Genomic DNA, 18,718 nt, shown 5'->3' on the forward strand with positions numbered 1-18,718 from the left:
CCATTCCTCTCAATTTCTGGCTGTCTCTATACAATAAAAAATAAAGATAATAAAGTAAAAATAAAATACATGAGACAAATTTAAAAAGTTTTAAATAAAATACAACCTGTGACCAGGACTTGAGAGGTGGTATGGTAGCTAAAACATTGGATTCTCAAACATAAGGTCTGGAGTTCAAACCCAACATCACATAGGCCAGAATAATGCTCCAGTGTTCTCGCCTCCCCCCACCCCATCATTAACAAATAACTGAAACCCATGGGAGATGGGTGTCCTCAGGGTGATCTCTGACCTGGAAAGAAGGGGGAATGGTGACATAGGACACCCACCCTGAATGTTACCCGTCAGGTTAGTCTTTAAAATGTTTTGTTTATTTAAAATATTTATTTATTCCCTTTTGTTGCCCTTGTTTTATTGTTGTAATTATTATTGTTGTTGTTATTGATGTCATTGTTAGATAGGACAGAGAGAAATGGAGAGAGGCAGGGAAGACAGGGGGAGAGAAAGACACCTGCAGACCTGCTTCACTGCCTGTGAAGTGACTTCCCTGCAGGTGGGGAGCTGGGAGCTGGAACCAGGATCCTTAATCTGGTCCTTGCACTTTGTACCACCTGCGCTTAACCTGCTGTGCTCCCACCTGACTCCCAATATTTTTATTTATTATTGGATAGAGACAAATTGAAAGGGGGGGGGGGAGACAGACACCTGCAGCCCTGTTTCACCAGTCGTGAAGCTTTCACCCTGCAATCCACCAGGTTAGTTTCAAGACATCACCAATGGTTGGTGTATTGCACCAAAGCAAAAGACTCTGGGGTTGGGGGGTGGGGAGGGTTCAGGTCCTGGAACATGATGGCAGAGGAGGACCTAGTGGGGGCTGAACTGTTTTGTGGAAAACTGGGAAATGCAGTAATAACCCTGGAGGCAAAAAAAAAAAAAAAAAAACTGGGAAATGTCCCACATGTACAAACTATTGTATTTTACTGTCGACTGTAAACCATTAATCCCAAATAAAGAAATTAAAAGCAGAAGGAAAAAAAATAGACATCACCATGGCCAAAGGAAACCTCTCAGGTGAAGCTCTGCTCTGAAAAAGCTACAGGAATGTTCAGGTGAGGAGACTACTGCTGTTCCCATGAGTCTTTCCTGCTGTAGTCCAGCTTCTATCAATACTTACCACAGAGGCTGGGCCAGTGGGCCATACATGGACCTATGTGTGCCTGTATGCGTGTGTGTGTGTCCTTGTTCGTACTGTTTTGACTGTGTCCCTGTGTGTTTGTGCATGTGCCTGCATTTGTATATGTCTTTCTGTATATATGTCTGGCTACGTGTGTATATGTGTGTGTGTGCACTTGTGTGTGTACGAAGTGGAGTATCAGGTGAAATGCCAGCATTTACTTAAGGACTCCTTCAATGTTCATGCAAAGTTCTTGATCAGACCCTGTGCCTGGGAATGGGGGGAGTTGGAGGGGGTAGGTTTGAGCTCTGAGTTCCTGCCTGCTTGATTAAAGGCCCCACAAAGACCAGGATGCTGGCAGCGCACACGCACTCGAGTTTACCGAAGGAGTCCCTTTATTGTGGGTCCACTCTCCACCTGTGCCAGGAGCCACCTCCAGGGATCCCAAGCTTGTGTACAGTAGCTGCTCTGGGATACCATGGGGTTCTTGTACCCAAAACATTAGAGCAGACACAGGAAGAAGAGGGAGAGTGAAAGGGAGGCTAGCAGGGTCCCTGACTGCTGGTGGAACGAGGGTGATGCTGATGAGTAGCCATAGATGGTCCTGCAGGAAACCTCCAGCATTTCCAAAGGGATGGGCTCCTCCTCAGGGGTCTGCATGTGGTTGCTGGCCTGGGGACAGGAACGGGTTTAACACTGTCTCCCTGTGATGGTGTGGGGGATTCAGGGTGGAGGGATATCAGGGACCACACCACCTCACCTTCTCCACTGCCTCAAAGACCCTGAGCAGGTTTTCTGACAGGGCACCCTTGACCTCCTCCTCCTTCCACTGCCTCCTGAGCAGCTCAGCGACCAGGTCTGGGTACTTGGACACATCCTCGAGCCCTGAGGGCACTCTGAGACAGGGCAGAGGACTAAGCTCTGCAGTCCTAGGCAGAGACCTGGGGCTGCCTACACCCTCCTCAATCCCCATCCCCACTACAGAGTGCCCTTCTGGACAAGACTCCTCCAGTGTGTTTGGGGGGACTAACTCCCCACCTTACCTTTCAACACCATCAAAGTCCCCACCAAAGCCCACGGCCCCAGCTCCAGCCACCTTCTTGATATAGTCCAGGTGGTCTGTGGGAGAAGCAGGGATGTGGGATCTCTCCAGACTCCTGTCCCTCTGGCTGCACTCATTCCCCGTCACCCACCTGCAACTTGGGAGAGATTGGCTTTCTTGTTGCAGGACACATAATCATTGTAGAAGTTCACCATCACTAGGCTGCCCGTCTGGTTCTGCTCAGAGAGGAGGAGAGCTGCAGGGGGCTCAGTCAGGAGTAACCTCTGTCCCCAAGGCAGAGCCTCCCCACCAGCTCAGAGATGGGATGCCGTCCTGCTGTACAGCCCTCCCCCAGGCAGGGCCTCACCACCATCTGCAGCACGTCATCGGGCACATTGCGCTGGTGCCGACACTTCGCATAGGCCGACGAGTGACTGAAGATGACTGGTGCCTGGGATAGCTTCAGGACAGTCTTCATGGTGTCCACAGACACGTGCGCCAGGTCAATAAGGATGCCCAACCTGTTCATCTCCCGCACCACGCTCTAAGAAGAGAGGGCAGGCTGGACACTGGCCTTCCAGCCTTCAGACTATCCCTCTGGTGACCAGAGATATTAGCAACACCCAACCCGGGATACCTGCCCCTGCTCACTCCCTGGCAGATGAAACCAGAGGCCTCATCCTCCCCCACTCACCTTCCCAAAGGGAGACAGGCCTTGGCTGTGGGCTTGATCCTCTCCTGTGTCCACCAGCCAATTGTCAGCCCTGGGGAATGGAGGCAGCATATGGTTTGTGCCCACCCTTCTGGGAGAGTTGATATCAAAGTCCCTGGCATCCCCTTATCCAGCCTGCCCGGGGCCCTTACCAGGGTGTATTGCAGCTGTGGGTGAGTGTCATGTAGCGCATGCCCAGGTGGTAGAGCGCCCGCAGGACACCCAGGCTGCTGTCGATGGAATGGCCGCCTTCCACACCCACCAGGCTGGCCACCTTGCCCTCCAAAAAGGCCTGCCGGATGCCTAGGAGAGACAGGGCACTGAATATGATGCCAGCCTGGGCTTCCCAGCAGCAGAACAGAAGAGACGAGGCAGGCAGGTCAGTCCTGGATGGTGTCCCACCTACCAGCACTACTGGTGACACAGGAGAAGGTCTCAGGGTACTTCTGGCACATCCGATGGATGACATCTATCTGTTCCATCGTCCTCTTCACAGCGTCTTTGTTCTGGGTGTCACATGGGGTGTACGCAGACCAGAACTAGGGGGCATAGGCCCAGGCCTTGTCACACAGTGTCTGATCTCCCTTCTCAGAAACCCTCTCCACACATAGCTCAGAGACCCTCCAAGGACTGGGGGCCCCAGGGGATAAGAGTGCACTGCCAGGGCCCCAGGGAGGAGAGGCTTGAGGCTCTACCTGACCCCCAACATAGCCAGCCCTCAGCTTGGGGATGTTGGTGTGTGTGTCAGCCAAGTTGTTCAGATCAGCCTTTGGGTTCTGCAGCTGGTTGTTGAACCTCTTCAGCAGCTGCCAGGGCAGGTCATTGTGCCTGGGGCGGGGGTAGGAGGGCAGGAGGCAAGAGGCAGGTCAGAGGTTGTCAGAGGTCCTGGGGTTTCCACGTCCCTCCCCTGCAGTCTCTCTCTGTTGCTCCCAGCTTCTCAAGACTCAGGGCTAAAGTAGCACAAGTGATAAGTAACTGCTACCTGAATACACTTGAGCCAGGTGAGCGGCTCCTCTGGGTCCCACTCCAGGCCAGGGGAGAGAGCTAAGAGCCCCAGTTAGATCATCTCTCTATAATGGCCTCTCTCCATGGACAGGGCTGGGGGAGCTTTGCAGGAGTGGGGGGTGGAGGGGCACAGTTGAAATAATCCCTGGGGATTATTCCTAAACAGGAAGGCAGCTGGTCTGGTCTAAGTGGGTGGAGGTAAAAGGGAAAGGAACTTGTCCCTGAGGCCAAAGTCCCTTTCAGGAAGGTGTCCTAGACTGGGGGACCCCCAACTGTGTGACTTAAGACAGAACCTGGACAGGTGGTCAGGGGAACAGACAGGCCTAGCTGGTGAGGTCTCAGCCTCCTTGGGGGGGCTCTAGGTTCCCTCCAGAGTCAGGGCTGGGCTAATTTCTTCCCTAGGGACTTTACTCCTAAATCAGAGGCCTTGCCTAGCTGTCCAGGGAATGCAGCCCCACCCTGCAGTTGCCCCAACAGGAGGAAGAAGGCAGGTTCTCCTTCAGACTTTCCACCCTCTAGTGGTCAACATTGGTCTTCTGGAGACAATCGGATCCACCCTTCTCATCTCTCCCGCAGTCTGGATGGCCTCAGAGAAAGACGTGGATCCTCATTGTCCTATTCAAAGGGGTCAGAGCTAGGAAGTGCTGGTTGCTCATTCTCCATTCTCCTTTTCCTTGGTAACAGAATTCTCTCTCTCTTTCTAGAGCACATGACCATTTGAAATAAAGATACTTCTGCTGGGGGCCAAGTGGTAGCACAGTGCACATGGTGCAAAGCGCAAACACCAGCCTAAGGTTCCCTGTTTGAGCCCCCAGCTCCCCACCTGCTGGGGGGGGTCACTTCACAAGGGTGAAGCAGGTCTGCATGTGTCTTTCTCTCCCCCTCTGTCTTCCCCTCCTCTCTCGATTTCTCTCTGTCCTATCCAACAACACAGCAATAACAATAATAATAATAACAATGACAACAAGGGCAACAAAAAATGGGAAAAGTGGCCTCCAGGAGCAGCAGATTCATAGTGCAGGCACCTAGCTCCAGTGATAACCTGGAGGCAAAAAAAAAAAAAAAAAAAAAGATACTTCCCCATTCCCCTTGAAGTGGATAAATTTCTCAATTTTCTGCAAAACACTCTCACCCCCAGCCTAAGTCCTCTTCTACCATCATCACTAGGATCTGAAAGCCCCACCCCTCCTCAGAGTGCTTTGTTTTGGTGTAATAAATTATTCTTGGTTTTAAAGCATCTCACAGTCTCATCTTAGTTCTCTGGTTCTGGACAGTCCCAGTTCCCCAGCTCCCAAAGAATCCCTAGCTATCTAAGCTGTCTGATACCTGCTGTGTGCCTCTGGAAAGTGCTCTAGAATGAAGGATCAATTTGCTTTCTGGCTACACTCATGATCTCTTGCTAGCCTGGGAGGTCCAGTCCCTGGGCCTAGGCCCCTCCTGCCAAGCAACAGAGACTCCAGGACAGGAGCCCAGATGCAACCTCTTTAACAGACACCCTGCTGCCCATTGAGGGATGTGAAGCACCTGGATGTGTAGGGACCCTCAGAAGAGGGAGACTTGAGGTCTGGGGGAAGAGAGCAGACTGCAAGGGAAGGGAAAGAGTGCACACTGCCCAAGGTCCTTTTTTTTCATCTCTGGGACTGTGGCTCCCTGAAATTCTCCCACAAAACCCAGTGGCATCTGGATTTTGGACTAGCTGGTACTCTATGCTCAGTGGGAGCCTAGGGCAGTGTGACCAGAAGGGCAGAGACTGGTACCAGGATGTCCACACTTTTTCTGATGGCAGCACTGAAACTGGACCTCATCTGTGTTGGTGGTCAAAACAAAGGGGGAGCTCAGGGAGAGATGGTGGGAAGAAGAGGGTTCCTACAGATGCACTGGGAACCACCAACTCAACTCTGACAGAAGAGTGACAAGATGTTGCCAGGGTCACGGCTGTGGCCACATTGGGAGCTTGATTTGGTGTGTGGAGGCCCAGTGTCACAGGGTGCCCAGCTGATGGGTCACTCCCTGGGGATGTAGTGAGGAGGGGAAGGGTTGACGGGGGCTTTCTGGGGGCCTGTGATTTTAGGTGATAACCCTGATCATGGGACTGATGTGTAAAGTTATCAGTGGGGCTCGGTGCCCGCACTATGAATCCACTGCTCCTGGAGGCCATTTTTCCCATTTTGTTGCCCTTTTTGTTGTTATTATTACTGTTGTCGTTGTTGTTGGATAGGATAGAGAGAAATCAAGAGAGGAGGGGAAGACAGAGAAGGGAAGAGAAAGATAAACAAACACCTGCAGACCTGCTTCACCGCTTGTGAAATGACCGCCCCCACCGCGGAAGGAGGGGATATGGGGGCTCGAACCGGGAGGTCCTCGTGCTTTGTGCCATGTGCGCTTAACCCTCTGTGCTACCGCCCGACCCCCAATCTTTACAGTTCTTAGAGACTCCACAAAGAAGCTGAGGCCAAGAAAGGCAAGGAATGTGTCGACTGAAGAAGTTGCATCCTAGCACGTAGGCTAGTGCCTGTCGGAAGCACAGGGCATGGGACCTTTCTCTAATCCCAGGCCCCTCACCCAGTCATCGCGCTGCTTACCCGTCAATGACAGGTGTATTCTTCATGATCCTCTTTGCCTGGTCCAGGAACTCATCTGCAGTGCATAGAGACACTAGGCTCCAGAGCCACCAGCTGGGCCACATGGCAGGTCCCAGGGGTCAGCTTCAGCTGCTGCTGCTCTGCAATTTGACCAGGTTGTGTGGAAAAGACCAGCTCCAAGTAAAGAGTCACTCTGTAGAAGAGAGCAGAGGCCACTAGTCCAGGTGATTTTCACCAAGAGCTCTCCTTCCCCTCTGAGTTCAATCAGTAACTAGCAGATGTGAGCCAGTGGAAGGCGGGGCTACTGGGGGAAGAGGATAGATAGTAAGTGCCCAAGCCTAGGGGAGGGGCTGGAACCCAGATGAAAGAACAAAGAGTTCAGGGTGAGGTAGATAGCATAATGGCTATATAAAGAGACACTCAAGCCTAAGGCTACAGGTTCAATCTCCCTCACCACCAAGAGCCAGAACTGAGCAATGTTCTGACAAAAATAAATAAATAAACAAACAAACAGGACAAGCAGGCAACACAGTGGGCAGGGCCGTTCTCCCCATCTTTCTATCTCTGCTTTAACCTTGGGTCAGACTTCATCAACAGTCATTCAAGGGGCCAGGTGGTGGCTCACCTGGTTGAGTGCACAGGTTACAACATAAAAGAACCCAAGTTCAAGCCTCCCCCCCTTTCCCCACCCAGATGGGGGAAGCTTCACAAATGGTGAAGCAGTGCTATAGGTGTCTCTCTGTCTCTCTCCCTATCAACCCTTTCCCTCTAAATTTCTGGCTATCTCTATCTAACAAATAAAGATTTAGTGGTCTAACAAATGGTGAAGCAGTGCTACAGGTGTCTCTCTGTCTCTCTCCCTATCACCCCTTTCCTTCTAAATTTCTGGCTATCTCTATCTAACAAATAAAGATTTAGTGGTCTGACAAGTGGCGCAGTGGATAAGGTGTTGCACTTTTTTTTTAAATATTTACTTATTCATTCCCTTCTGTTGCCCTTGTAGTTATTATTGTTATTGTTATTGATGTCGTTGTTGGATAGGACAGAGAGAAATGGAGAGAGGAGGGGGAAGACGGGGGGGGGGAGAGAAAAATAAAAGCGACTCCTCTGCAGGTGGGGAGCCAGGGCTCAAACCAGTATCCTTACGCTGGACCTTGAGCTTTGCATCACCTGCGCTTAACCTACTGCGACCACTGTACTACTGCCTGACTCCCAGGCATTGCACTTTCAACCATGAGGTCCTGAGTTTAATTCCTGGCAGCACATGTATCAGAGTGATGTCTGGTTCTTCTATCTTTCTCATGAATAAATAAATGAATTCTTAAAAAAAAAATAAAGATTTTGGGAGTCAGGGGGTAGTGCAGCAAGTTAAGCGCACGAGGTGCAAAGCTCAAGGACCAGCGTAAGGATCCCAGTTCAAGCACCCAGCTCCCCACCTGCAGCAGGTCACTTCACAAGCGGTAAAGCAGGTCTGCAGGTGTCTCTTTCTCTCCTCCACTCTGTCTCCTCCTCCTCTCTCCATTTCTCTCTGTCCTATCCAACAACTGCTATAGTATTAATAACAATAACAACCACAACAAGGGCAACAAAATGGGAAATATAGCCTCCAGGAGCAGTGGATTCATAGTGCTGGCACTGAGCCCCAGCAATAACCCTGGAGGCAAAAAAAAAACTCATTCAAATACTGTTTGTTTTTTAATTTTTATTTAATTAAATTAATTAATTTTATTTAAATTTTTTTTCATATTTATTCCCTGGGATCAAACCTGGGTTGTGCACATGGCAAAGCTGCACATTATCCAAGTGGGCTATTCCCCCAGCTCTCATTGTAGTTTAATATATATTAGAGAGAGAGAGAAATTGAGTGGTAAGGGAGAGCTAGAGAGAGGTGGGGGGAGGAGAGAGAGGGGGAACTACAACACTCTTTAACCACTTATGAAACATCACCCTGCAGTTGGAAAAGGGATTGAACTCAGGTCCTTGCTCACTAGAATGTGTGTGCTCAATCAGGTGTGTCACCACCAGGCCTCCAAATATAGCACTAAACAGGCATGTGATATGGAGGGTCAAACTGGGAACCTTAGGCATAAAATGCTCAACTAGTAGAGTCACTTTCTCACCCACTGTATTAAAAAAAAAAAACAGAGCACTGCTCAGCTCTAGTTTATGTTGGTGGTAGGGACTGAACCTGGGACATCTGAGTCTCAGGCATGACAGTATGCTGTAGAAACTGTTTTGCTATCTTCCCGTCCCACATACTGCTTTCTTGTCACACAACTCTGTTGGCCTGAGGAGATGGGTCCTCCTGTAGAAGATGGAGTACAACTCCCTTTCCACCCCTTTCCTCTGTGGCTGGGATCTGTGCCCCTCCTCCCCAATGCTAAACTCTGCAGGAGTTCCTAGCTCCAGTGGCCACAGTGATCTTCAGGCTACAGGCTTCTAGCAGGACAGGCTGGACTTTGGAGTTTAGAGTCAAGAAGATGGGGTGTCAGCATTTCCCCAGTGCATGTCCAAGAACCCAATGCCAGGGTTGAGCTAGCATGAGGCAGGTAGTCATGCAAGAACAGGCCTAAAGGGGGCTGGCTGGGGAGCTGGGTCAGGATTCCAAGACTGGTCCTCCAGTTGGCTAGGAAAAGGGAAGTAAGAGCCAGAATAGGAGGGATGAGAGCCTGAGAGGTGTAGGCATGTACGGGGTTTGGAAGGTGGACTGGAGGAGGGCCAGAAGCCTCCAACCCGCCCTGGGCATAAAGGGCACACTGAACCCCTCAGGCTCCCACCGCCATTGTACGCATCCTTGAACTCTCACACAGACCTGCCCTGCGAAAACCACCACCACCACTCCCTTCTCCCATCATCACCACCCACACACCCAGGGTCATTGAGCTTCTCAACTTTGCTCTATCCTGAGAAAGGAGCCAACAACCTTGCTGCCATTAGCCATGTGTCCTGGACAGGGGATTGAGCCTGCAGCCTGATTCCCTCCTGCTGAATTGCAGCTTTCAGGTCTGGATGGAAGTCACAACCATGATTTGTAGGTCCTTCCACCCTCTTCTGCTCCACTCACAGACATGGCACCTGCACTTCCCTGTGTAGCTCCCGCTGGGCAAGAACCAGTGCAAGCCTGGGACTCTGAGCCCCCCACCCACCCCTACACACAAACTAGCTCACACTGCCAGCTCCCCTAACCGCTGAAACTCCTCCCCACTTACCCTCCACCCTGTGACCTGTCATTGTGTTTCTTTCTTTTTTTTCTTTTTTTTAATTTTTTTTATGAGTGAGAGAACTGTAATAGGAAGTAGGCGAGGGGGGTATGTATCTAAGTCTAAGTAGACACTATTTCATTATGAGCTTGATACTGACTCACTACAGACTATTGTGTATTTTTGCTTTCAGGTACATATTTTGCCCTAATTTATGGATACATGTGAACATATGCTCTATCTTACGGGACATGATCTATATGTAGGTTTTGGGACTTTGTTAGGAAGTGAACTTCCTGGAATAGAATTAGAGAATACCATGAAAGGAAAGGTCTCACCCGAGTAATGAGGCTGAAGTGTTGGCATATCATGCCTGATATCTCTGGACACAGTCTGAAGTGAAGCATGCTGAGATGGTACTCGTTGCATTAATTAGGCTGGGATTGGAGGATGCAATATCATTTGGCCTGACTTGAGATAAGCATGCAGGAAAGTGAGCCCCACCCCAGAGGTTCCAGGACTGGGGGAAATATAGGCTGTATAGTGGAAGCGGGAGGTTCCTGTTGTCTTCGGGTTTAAGAAGACAATAGATAGTTATTGCTATAATCACATTGTTTGGCAATTGGGTTAACTTTGAAAAATCCCTTTGTTAGGATTTGCTGTATCATACACACCATCACCATATTTTATGTCCTTTGTCATTATTTGTATATAGCTGTGCCACTGGTTGCTTCTGTTCTCCCTGGACTAATCTTTTAAGAGAATCAACATATCAAAGATGTCATTGTGTTTCTTTCCTGTTTTAGGTGTCCTGTGGATTTATAGAGGGGGTGAGCAATGAGACTGTCATCCAGCTTTTGCAAAGAGGATCTCCTCAGGACAACAGAGGTGCGTGACAAGAATAAAGAAAAAAAAAAAAAAAGAGAGAGATCTTGATTTTGTTTACTTTTCTTCCCTGTTTGTCTTCCTGTATTTTCACTCAGTGTTTTCTTTCAGGAAGTATCTATTTAACCCATCAAGAGTGTTTCCATGTGCTGCCAACTGCACTGACGTCTCTTCCACTTGGCACTGGGTCTTATGGAAGTACTGGGCCAGGTCACTTGGAGCTTTGGTTTTCCTGTCTGTGGAATAATAGTCTGGATAGTCTGTTCCCTCTGGACCCATTTTTTCCTGGACCCTTTGTTGTATTTGCTGGCTTGCCTCAAGTAGCTGGTGACTGTCGTCACTTCACACGTCACACTGAAGAGTCCGTAAGAGCAGAGAGGCCATTGCATCTGTGTGAGAGTTGCTTTGAACCCACCAACAAGAACTTTTAACCATCTCCTTGATTTATTTTTTATTTTTTCCCAGAGCACTGTTAAACTTCAGCCTATAGTGGTGCTGGGGTTGAACTTGGGCCCTTTGCTATCTCAGTGGCTATGTTTTTGCATCATAGCCACTATGCTATCTACCTAACCTACCTCTCTGACGAGAGAGAGAGAGAGAGAGAGAGAGAGGAAAGAAGTAAGAAAGGAAGGAAGGAAGGAAGGAAGGAAGATCTTTCCAGGGAGGTCCTCCAGGTGCTTTGTAGCACTCAGAGGCTGGCTATTAGAGAATCTGAGAGGAAGGTAGCTGTGATCCAGCCGGCAACCAAGTTGGCAGCCCCTTCTGAAATTCTCTCAGCAGGCCTGATCACTCACCCATTCCTAGAAATGTATAGGAATTTGTCTCTTATGGACCTATACTTCTAGGTATAGGTCCTTTTATTCCTGTTCTGGCAGAAAGGGCAGTGGGAGAGGCTGAGTGTGGCTGACAGCTGACCTGGGCTGTGGCAGGTGGTGAAGGACAGTCTCCTGGTATGTCTGACTCTCATCTGCTTCTTTCACCAGCTCTGGTTGTCTCTGTGAGAGCTGGTGGCCAAGGAAGTGGTGTTTTGGGGTTTGGAGTTTGGGCACCCAGCCAGGCCACATGATCTTGGAATTTTGTGAGGGCAGTGCTGGCTGCAGGGGACTGGGTGCTTTCAGGATGCAAACTTTGGAACCAGAGGCTCTGCTCACATCCAGGCTGTTCAGCCCTCACCACTCTCACTGTGTGCTCAGGATGGTGTATCCAGAGGCAAAAATTGACACAAGGCATCAGGGATTGCATCTGCCCTCAAACACTCCCTCCCCAGGAGCCCTATCCTACCCCAAGCCTCTTCTACTGCCCTGTTGATAGTCACACATGAACTTGGGGTCACTGGACCTGGTTCCCAGCCCTCAGGGATAAATGCATCACTAGTGACTTCCAACGCTCAGCTGCTGAGTGTAAGGCCTCCTGTGATACAGTGACAGACATGCTGGCCAGGTTCTAGGTCTAGTTTTTCTTTTTAATTATTTATTTTATATATTTACTATTTTATTGACATCATTATTTTTTGAAATAGAACTTTTTATTTTATTTTACTTATTTATTTTCTCTTTTGTTGCCCTTGTTTTATTGTTGTTGTTATTGATGTCATCATTGTTGGATAGGACAGAGAGAAATGGAGAGAGGAGGGGAAGACAGAGAGGGGGTGAGAAAGACACCTGCAGACCTGTTTCACTGCCTGTGAAGCTGGGGGCTCGAACCAAGATCCTTACACCGGTCCTTGAGCTTTGTGCCACATGTGCTTAACCTGCTGCACTACTGCCGGACTCCCAAAATAGAACTTTTTATTACATTCTAGCACACACTTAGTTGTAAAATCATTGCATTCCATAATCATATAAGTGATCAGTTCTGACATTTTTTTATATTACCACCAAGATTATCGATGGGACTCAGTGCCTGCAGGACAAAGGGCACCCACTCCTGATGCCCTTCCCCCTTTTAATCTTTAATTTAAATAAATAAATAAATAAATAAATAAATAGTGTGGTTTGGGAGGTGGCACAGTGGATAAAGCACTGGTCTCTCAAGCATGAGGTCCTGAGTTCAATCCCTGGCAGCACATGTACCAGAGTGATATCTCTATGTCTCTCTTTTTATCTTCTTTATGAATAAATAAATAAAATCTTATGAAAACAGTAATTTCTCATTTAAAAAACAAATTAATTAATAAAAAAAAGAAAAAGAGATACCTACAGCACTGTTTCACTACTCTTGAAGTTTCCACCCTGCAGGGTCTTAAACCCTTTTCTTGCTCATGATAACGTGTGTGCTCAACCAGTTGCAATCCCACCCAGCCCCTCTGCTTCTATTAAAAAAAAAAAAAAAGCATATGTCTTCTCGGAACAGACCAACACCCCACACCACATGCATGATCGCAGACACATACACACACACACACACACACATATACATACTACATATAACTTGATGCTCCAAACACACCACCCATTGCAAGCATGTACATGGCCATGCATAACCATCTTCAGAGATCTACCTGCTCAAGAAAATGTGCACACACACACACACACACACACACACACACACATACACTCTATCATAGGCTTAGCCAGGGTGGAGTCCTTATAGCTGCCTTGTTTCTGTTACTGTGGTCACCTAGCCCTGATTCTGGGGTACCTTTGGCATCACTGGTCACCTAAAGTAATCTGGAGGAAGCAGAGAGGAGTAGTCCATATCTATCTTTAGGCTGTAATATATATATATATAATTATATTTATTTTATTATTTTTTTTACCAGAACACTGCTCAGCTCTGGCTTATGGGTGGTATGGGGGATTAAACCTGGGACTTCTGAGCCTCAGGAATTAGAGTCATTATGCTATCTACTCCACCCACAGACCATATTTTATCCACTGCCCTTGGGAACCCATTTAGGGTAGTTGTGGTTACCATCTAGACTTCTGCCCTCAGGCTGCCAGTCTCTGATTCCTACACCACCTCCTCTCTTCCAAGGCAATCAGAGGGGCAGGTCCCCAGCCTCAGGCACATCTGAGATGCTCCCATGAATTCTCAGTTTTGTTTTGTTTGTTTGAGACAGAGAGGAAGAAAGGGAGAGAGAGAGAGAGAGATGGAGTTAGAGAGAGAGACTGACTACAACAGCAAAGAAGTTTCCCTTAATGAGTTGGGGACCATGCTCAAACCTGGGTAATACACATGGCATAACAGCATACTACCCATGTGAGCTATTTTGCCAGCCCAGTACCAAATCTTTAGCTTGGGTCAATTTACTCTCACCCAACCCCCACAACCCCCAGAAGAAGCCTGATCTCCATCTCTCCCTCTCCCTCGTTCACTCTCAGACCCTCCTGCCCTAACCACAGTGGGCTTACCCCGTGAGAACCCACTGAGCCCCACCAAAAGCCTGGACGGAGCTTGCACCCTTAGCTGTCCACTAGTGGATGTACCGGCAGGCTAATTCAGGCAGCTCCAGGCATGCTCCGGGAACACAACCCCCCCCCCCAGACTCACATGAACAGGAAAGGGGTGCTATGCACTGGAATCGGCTCTGCTCCTGTAGTGGACCCCAGATCTAGGGCAGCAGCTTTCTCACTCCAGGTCAGAGGCCTGAGGGTTTGTTTCTGTTTTTTCTCTAGTTTTGTGGTTCTGTTCTGTACAAAAGCCACCCCTTAAAATTAAAAAAAAAAAAAAATGTCCCCCAGAGGCCTTTGCATTCACAAGGAGCAGGAACCAGGCTAATGCCTTACAGACAACAGCTGCTTCTTATTTCTGAAGACATGCACGGGCTCAGGCCCAGGCAGACAGGCGTGACAGGGCTTTTCTGGGTGATAAGGGCTTGAGGTTCCCCAATGGTAATGTGGGGTATACAGGCTGCCAGGGAGGCTGTGGTCAGCTGGTCACCTAAGGACCCAGGGGAGGTGACCTGATCCCAGCCACTGAGTGACCCCTGTGCCTCTGCTTGCAGACCCTTTCAGAGCATGGTGGTCCAGCTGGCCCACATCTGTGATGGGGGTAGTCTCCCCCCCATGTCCCTAGCTCTGAGGCAGATTAGTAACAGTTGCAGACTGGAATGTTCTCTGGAAGAAACACTGGAGCTTTCAAATTGGTTGAGGGTCTTGCCTGCAGACTTGGCAGGCAGAGATTGGGTTTGACCCAGTGACTTCAGGATTCCATTATGGGGGCAGCCCCACCAAGAGGACTCTGAGCCCTTTCTACTGAGTCTTCAGCCAAGATGAAGCCTTGAAAGCTCATATCTGGGTGGAGGGGGGAGTGAGCCTGGGGGTGCTGGCCTCACCTTGGGGTTGGGGGAGGGGATTCTGTAGCAAAACTGGAGTGACCAGCCAGCCCTAGAGCAGGATCCTACATCCTCTCTTCCAGCCCCTCTGTGGTGACTTAGGCAGGAAGGGTGAGGACCCAGAAGGTTGACTCAGACCTGCTCCCCAGACATGAAGGATCCTGAGTGGAAAGTAGCCCCCATCTCTACATGGGGGACATTATTCCTTGGAGGTGCAGAGGTAAGAGTAAAGTTTCCACTGAACCTTTAAAGGATCCTCATGCCTGTTAGAAGTCCCTCTTCAAGACACTGGGTTGGGCTGGGGAGATAGCATAATAGTTATGCAAAAAGACTTTCATGCCTGAAGCTCCCAGGTTCCAGGTTCAATCCCTAGCACCACCATGATCTACTGCTGAGCAGTGGTCTGGTTTCTCTCTCTCTCTCTCTTTCACTGAAATTATAAAAAAGACAAAAGACTCTGGGTTTATGATCTGTGGTTAACTTTTGACCTTTAGGAGGAAATGGGATTTCTGCCTTTAATATTAATATTTTCATGCTGCCTTAACTGTATACCAAAGTGTATAAACCAGAAACAGAGGCCACGAAAAGACAGGCTCACTGCTTTCACACAGAACCCAGGCCAGCACCTCTTGCCTAAAGTTCCAGGGGAAACCCTACACTGCTGAATCAGTAGCACTGGGGGTCAGTCTTTGGCATTAGCCCAGAAGAACAGTGACACATTAGAAGACTGTGGGGCATAGGTGGGTTGTGGGAAACCTGGTCAGCTTTCACAGTCTCCCTCACTCTCCAAGAGTCACCCCATAACAAGCATTTAAAATATTTTATTAAATTATTATTTTAGTGAAAGAGAGATATAGAAAGAAAGGTGCACAGAGGGAGGTTCTAGCTTACAGTGGCGGTGGGGATTGAGTCTGGGACCTCAGAGACTCAGGCATGAAAATCATTAGTGTAACTATTATGCTGTCTCCACAGTCCTAGCATTTTAAAATTTATTTCTTTTCCCTATTGTTGCCCTGGTTGTTTTTTATTGTTGTTGTAATTAATATTATTATTGTTGTTGTTGTTGGATAGGACAGAGAGAAATGGAGAGAGGAGGGGAAGACAGAGGAGGAGAGAAAGACACCTGCAGACCTGCTTCACTGCCTATGAAACGACTCCCCTGCAGGTGGGGATCCAGGAGCTCAAACCTGTATCCTTACACAGGTCCTTGCATGCTACTGCCCAACCCCCAGCCCTAACATTTAAAAACATTATTTATAAAATAAAAATATCTACAAGGCCATAGGATAAGAGGGTTATAGTTCCAAACAATTCCCATTACCAAAGTTTCATATTCCATCCCCTCCCTTAAAAACTTTCCTATTCTTTATCCCTCTGGGAGTTTAGACCCAGGATCATTATGGGGTGCAGAAGGTAGAAGGTCTGGCTTCTGTAACTGCTGCTCCAGTAGCGGATTCGTAGTGCAGGAACCCAGTCCCAATGATAACCCTGGAGGCAAGAAAAAAAAAGACTGTTATTCCAGGTATCCCTGATTTCCAAATTAATTTAAGAATCAGTTGCTTCTATAATTGCTTCTTCCTTTCTCTCTCTCTCTCTCTCTCTTTGCCTCCAGGGTTATTTCTGGGACTCAGTGCCTGTACCACAAATCCACTGCTCCTGACTCTCTTTTTCCCTTTTGTTGCCCCTTATTGTTTTTATCATTGCTGTGGTTATTATTGTTGTTATTGTTGTTGTTGGATAGGACAGAGAAATGGAGAGAGGAGGGGAAGACAGAATGGAGGAGAGAAAGACACCTGCAGACCTGCTTCACCACTTATGAAGCGACCCCCCTGCAGGTGGGGAGCTGAGGGCTAGAACCGGGAGCCTTACGCCGGTCCTTGCACTTTGTGCCATGAGCACTTAACCCGCTGAACCACCGCCCGACCCACCCCCCTCTTTCTTTCAACATGGGCATTGGCAGGTCGATTCATACTCCCAGCCTGTTTCTATTTTTTCCTAGTGGGGCAGGTCTCTGGATAGGTGGGGTTCCAGGACATACTGGTGAGGTCATCTGCCCAGGAAAGTCTGGTTGGCGTCATGGTAGCATTTGCAACTTGGTGACAGAGTAGTGGAGCTGAAGGGTTGACCTCCCACGCCTGGAGCCTCTGGACACAGTCCCAAGTGAAACATGTCTAGGTGGTACTGGTTGCATTGATCAAGTTGAGATCAGCAGATTCAGTATCAACTGATGGGGATCAAGAGAAGTGTACTGGAAAACAAGCCCCGGCCCAGAAGTTCCAGGACTGGGAGAAATATGGGTTTTATAGAGAATAGGGAAGGTTCCTGCTGTCTTAGAGTTTAAGAAGGCTGTAAATAGTTATTATAATCAAGTTATTTGGAAATTGGGCTGACTTTGAAAATCCCATTGTTAGGATTTGCTGTATCATACAAGACCTCACCATGATTTGTGCCATTTAATGCTATTTACATATAGCTATATCTTTTTTTAAATTTTATTTTTAATTTTTACCCAGGTAAATTAAACTTTGTTGGACACAAAAACATGTTAGGAAAGAGAGAGAGACAGAGAGACAGAGCAGCTGTATCTTATATAGTGATGTAACCAGTTGCTTCTGGTCTTCCTGGTCTAAGATTATAGGTGATTCAGCCCTAGCACTTTTTAAAAAATTGAGTTAAAGAGAATTCCAGTACATCTCTCTGGCATATGTGATGCCAGGGGTTGAACTCAGACCTCATGCTTGAGAGTCTGATGCTTTATCCACTGAGCTACCTCCTTGGCTGACACATACCCAGGATTTTAGCTGTATTAGTGGAGCATTCCAACCCAGTGATCATGTCAAAGCTCCTCACTTCTAGAAGTCCTCCTCCCACTTTTTCCAGACAACCTCCTTTAGGTCTTAGAGAATGGATAAACTAGGCAAGTATAAATAGGATTAACAATTTGACTACTGCAGCACCCTCTCCAGGGTAGGATATCCCCAAGACTGGGTCCATCCCAGAAAGGAGCAAAAAGGCAGAGACAGGGAGAATACCTCCTTTAGTCTTTGCCAGGGTACCACCTGGCACCCATAGGAGCAGGAATTAATTCCAGGTGTCCTCACATATTTTTATTTATTTATTATTAAAATGTTTTTATTATTAAAATATTTAATTAATTTATTTATGAGGAAGATAGGAAGAGAGAGAGACAGAACAAGACTTCCCTCTGGTACATGTGCTGCTGGAATCTCGTACTTGAGAGTCCATTGTCTTATCTGTTGTGCCATCTCCAGAGCCACATCATATATTGGCATACACACCTTTCTTTACACACCCTCTGGCAACCCAGAGCTGTCTCTTTTCTCAAAGGTAAAGGCCTGGAACAGGAAAAGGACACAGACCCTCACAGAAAGACTCTGTTAGACTCTGGGCTCATTCCTTCACCCCTGCCCACCGCTACAGGATATATCCCTGAACATGTCCAGGTATTTCCAGTCTGATTCTGGAGCTCTGCTCCTGTCTTGGTTGTAAGGTCACCTCCTTGGGGGCATGGAGGACAGGAGTCAAGGAGACAGTGGGGTGGGGTGAGGCCTGAGCTTATCTGAGGTATTAGCAGATATCTATCCTGATAAGAGGCCCTAACCTGGGGTGTGTCTTTCCTTTACAGCCTTGGTCCCTAGTTCTGACAGGGCACCCTAGGACATGAGAGGGAAGGGGGGGGGAGGGGAGGGGGGAGGGCGAGAGAGAGAAGGGACATACCACTCCACCTTTCATGGAGTTTCACTGAGTACCATGTACACTACTCCAATTTGGAGACCAGGGGCTTGAATCCAGATCCTTGTGCACAGTGAAGTACATGCTCT

At 48.3% G+C, this 18,718-nt stretch overlaps 1 protein-coding gene across 1 annotated transcript; it reads right to left on the reverse strand.

Annotated features, from left to right (window-relative positions):
• Window positions 1-1,546: 1,546 nt before the first annotated feature.
• Window positions 1,547-14,251, reverse strand: DPEP1 (dipeptidase 1). The gene is made up of 11 exons (XM_016191667.2): window positions 14,093-14,251; window positions 6,516-6,708; window positions 3,624-3,756; window positions 3,335-3,467; window positions 3,081-3,231; window positions 2,911-2,980; window positions 2,584-2,760; window positions 2,368-2,452; window positions 2,218-2,293; window positions 1,935-2,070; window positions 1,547-1,846 (listed from the first exon to the last, which is right to left on the reverse strand). Exons 2-11 carry the CDS (start codon window positions 6,617-6,619, stop codon window positions 1,676-1,678), a joined length of 1,236 nt encoding a protein of 411 aa, XP_016047153.1. The 5' UTR covers window positions 6,620-6,708; window positions 14,093-14,251; the 3' UTR covers window positions 1,547-1,675.
• Window positions 14,252-18,718: the final 4,467 nt, after the last annotated feature.

Source organism: Erinaceus europaeus, chromosome 2 (assembly GCF_950295315.1).
Source record: "Erinaceus europaeus chromosome 2, mEriEur2.1, whole genome shotgun sequence".
In the NCBI taxonomy this organism is placed as follows: Eukaryota; Metazoa; Chordata; class Mammalia; order Eulipotyphla; family Erinaceidae; genus Erinaceus; species Erinaceus europaeus.

What these genes read in the sequence shown, in the direction of transcription:
- DPEP1 (XM_016191667.2), bottom strand. Translation starts at nt 6,619, where the DNA reads ATGTGGCCCAGCTGGTGGCTCTGGAGCCTAGTGTCTCTATGCACTGCA. An exon ending in AATACACCTGTCATTGACGG is followed by an intron (nt 3,757 to 6,515) that starts GTAAGCAGCGCG and finishes CCCCCGCCCCAG; the next exon opens with GCACAATGACCTGCCCTGGC. An exon ending in CTGTGTCACCAGTAGTGCTG is followed by an intron (nt 3,232 to 3,334) that starts GTAGGTGGGACA and finishes TGTCTCTCCTAG; the next exon opens with GCATCCGGCAGGCCTTTTTG.